General features: G+C 36.6%; 1 protein-coding gene across 1 annotated transcript; it reads right to left on the bottom strand.

The window, feature by feature from the left end:
- Window positions 1-2094: 2094 nt before the first annotated feature.
- On the bottom strand, window positions 2095-3146 carry LOC131257485 (uncharacterized). The gene is made up of 2 exons (XM_058258311.1): window positions 3001-3146; window positions 2095-2907 (listed from the first exon to the last, which is right to left on the bottom strand). Exons 1-2 carry the CDS (start codon window positions 3115-3117, stop codon window positions 2632-2634), a joined length of 393 nt encoding a protein of 130 aa, XP_058114294.1. The 5' UTR covers window positions 3118-3146; the 3' UTR covers window positions 2095-2631.
- Window positions 3147-3566: the final 420 nt, after the last annotated feature.

Here is a 3566-nt window from a genome sequence, read left to right as displayed (position 1 = left end):
AGGGATTTGAGAATACATTTAGGTTTTAGGTTTATGTTTAGGTTATAGGTTATAGGTTTAGGTTTAGGTTTAGGTTGAGGTATAGGTTTAGGTTTCGGTTTAAGTTATAAGCAATAGGTTTAGGGAATTGAGAATAGGTTAAGGTTTAGGTTTAGGAAATCGGGTTTGGGTTCGGTATTGGGTTTAGGTTTGGGTTATCAAGTTTAGGTTTAGGTTTAGGTTAGGGAGTTTAGATTAGGATTAGGTGTAGGTTTAGGTTTAGGGATTTGAGAATACATTTAGGTTTTAGGTTTATGTTTAGGTTATAGGTTATAGGTTTAGGTTTAGGTTTAGGTTATGGTATATGTTTAGATTTTGGTTTAGGTTATAAGCAATAGGTCTAGGGAATTGAGAATAGGTTAAGGTTTAGGTTTAGGAAATTGGGTTCGTGTTCGAGATTTGGTTTAGGTTTGGGTTATCAAGTTTAGGTTTAGGTTTAGGTTAGGGAGTTTAGATTAGGATTAGGTGTAGGTTTAGGTTTAGGGATTTGAGAATACATTAGGGTTTAGGTTTAGGAAATCGGGTTTGGGTTCGGGATCGGGTTTAGGTTTAGGAAATCAGGTTTGGGTTCGGGATCGGGTTTAGGTTTGAGTTTTCAAGTTTAGGTTTAGGTTTAGGTTAGGGAGTTGAGATTAGGATTTGGTGTAGGTTTAGGTTTAGGGATTTGAGAATACATTAAGGTTTAGGTTTAGGTTTAGGAATTTGAGAATAGGTTTAGGTTATAGGTTTAGGTTTAGGTTTACGTTTGGTTAAGGTTATATGTTAAGGTTAAGGTTATAGGTATAGGTTATAGGTTTAGGTTTAGGTTAGGTTATAGGTTTTTGGTTAAGGTCTAGGTTGTAGTTATAGGTTTTGGGATTTGAGAATAGGTTTAGGGTATAAGTATAGGTTTAGGTTAGGTTATAGGTTAAGGTTTAGAGAATTGAGTTTAGATTATTGGTTCAGGTTAGAGGTTATAGGTTATAGGTTTAGGTTATAAGTTTTGGGATTTGCGAATAGGTTTAGGTTATAAGTATAGGTTTAGGTTAGGTTATAGGTTAAGGTTTAGGGAATTGAGTTTAGGTTATAGGTTCAGGTTATAGGTTATAGGTTTAGGGTATGGTTTAGGTTATAGGTTTTGGGATTTGAGAATAGGTTTAGGGAATATGTATAAGTTTAGGTTAGGTTGTAGGTTAAAGTTTAGGGAATTGAGTTTAGGTTATAGGTTTAGGTTATAGTTTATAGGCTTATAGGTTTAGGTTGTAGTTATACATTTTAGGGATTTGAGAATAGGTTTAGGTTATAGGTTAAGGGTGTGGTCCCTGTAAATACAGATATAAAACGGCCTGGTCCAATTGGCCAGGCCCTTCCAATGCTGTCCATAAGAAATGGACAGCTTCATCATAATCATAACAACGGTTCCCATCTTTCAGGGACCCCGCTCAACATCCGGATAGCTCCGACGCACATCCGGGTCTGCTCCATCAATTTCGAATAAATACATAAACATGGCCTGCCCAAATGGCTAGGCTCTTCTAATGCTGTCCATAGGAAATGGACAGCTTCATCATGGTCATAATAGCGGTTCCCACCTTTCAGGGACCCCCGCTCAACATCCGGTTAGCTCCGACGCACATCCGGGTCTGCTCCATAAATTTTGAGTAAATACATAAACATGGCCTGTCCAAATGGTCAGGCCACTCCAATGCTGTCCATAGGAAATGGACAGCTTCATCATGGTCATAACAGCGGTTCCCACCTTCCAGGGACCCCCGCTCAACATCCGGATAGCTCCGACGCACATCCGGGTCTGCTCGATCAATTTCGATCTAATACATTTAAAAATAAAATAATTATATCTAAAAGCATTTGGATACCTAGGGAAGGCCTCCCATATTCGTATTGTTAGTTACTCATCCCTTTGTCCATAAGCCACAATCGACCAACACTTTCTATTGCTACCTGTACTCTGAAACCAACACAAATATAACTGGAAAACAATATAAGGAATAAGAAAAAATGAATTTACCTGTGCACATCATTAAATATTTCCCTATAAGGAAGTAATATTATATCTTTGATAGCCACAACCTGTATGATAGAGAAAAATGCAACTGATACAGTCTGTTACAATTCAAAGGAGAAAAAAGATTTGTGGCTGCACCGATATTCTAGTACATTATGAACGGCTGCCTACGTACCCAAAAAGTCAGATTGGGATCAAGCCACTACGTAGTTCTTTTTAATTAACCAAGTAACTAAAGGTCATAAATTTCATATCTAACAAAGTATCATTGAACGTCGTCTCAAATCGTTTCTGGTTGGTGCATTTAAAAAAATTCAAATACACAATCAATGTATATTCTTGTTACATCTCGTACTGCAACAAGAGACAACGTTCTGTCAATACTTCAGTTACATTTGAAATTGAAATCCTTTAGTGACTTGGTTAATAAAAAACAAATGACAACAAGCCATAATTAATAAAAAGGATGCTAAAGATTAAATAAATAAAAAAGGCAACTTGATCAAAAAAGGATTTCAGTGAATAATCAAGTTTTCGTCATACAATATGTCCTAGAGTTCAAAAAGTTAAATAAAACTACTAAATATTTAAATTCTCATCAGGAATTTGGGCCAGACAACAATTTCACCCAATTGAATATCTTCAAATGTCCTGTCATCATTAAATAACTCTGTTGTACGAACATTGATATCATCTATTACAACTCTGATGCATTCTGGAGGGATGCCTGTAGTATCTGACACCATCTGCCCACTAGCAACAGTCCGACCACGGATATCTCTCAATTGGCAAATTTGTTCCATCGATGGAGTTGTTGCAGAGTCTTCTCGAATACTTGAGGGCTCACCAGATCGACGGTGGGCCTATAAATAAAATAATGGTTTCATGTAAATAATAATGCTACTTTTATCTTTAAAAATAATAATTATATCATTTGATCGCGGCAAATGCAGTACCTGAGATGCAGCTGTATCAGGGGAGCGGTGAAGTAGTTGGCTTTGATAAGTAATTTGTTGCCTAAGTTCAGCAAATTGTTGCTCAACAATCATACGAAATTCTTGCATTTGAGTCATTGATGCTTCAAATTTAGCCTCAATGGACATACGTGCATTCCTCTTCGATCGAGATTCTATGATGTAGGGGGTGGCAACCTTCATAGTAGTCTTAGAAATACCCAAACCCATGCCCCTAACCCGGCCTCTGCTATCACGACCACAAACCTAAGTAATAATCTTTAAGTTTAGTGATGTGTGTATATTATTATTAAAAAAACCAACGACAATGTTTGTAAAGTGAGTAGAATTGATGGAAAACCTGTGAAACTGGGTCGTGGTCTAAATCCTTGTGCTTACTGGAAGGATCACTACCAGCTATCGATAATATTCATTCCTATTAGAAGATAATTGTTAAAATAAATCCTTCATTGTACTTAAATAAAAAATGATTAAAAACTAAAAAATTATTCTCACCGCTGTTTCAAGATATGTTTGTGTTGGGTAAGACCCATCAGATCTGCTATGAG

Source organism: Magnolia sinica, chromosome 10, assembly GCF_029962835.1.
Source record: "Magnolia sinica isolate HGM2019 chromosome 10, MsV1, whole genome shotgun sequence".
Classification (NCBI taxonomy): Eukaryota; Viridiplantae; Streptophyta; class Magnoliopsida; order Magnoliales; family Magnoliaceae; genus Magnolia; species Magnolia sinica.
The sequence above is the reverse complement of the archived record's forward strand: the minus strand, read 5'-3'. Positions and strand labels throughout refer to the sequence as shown.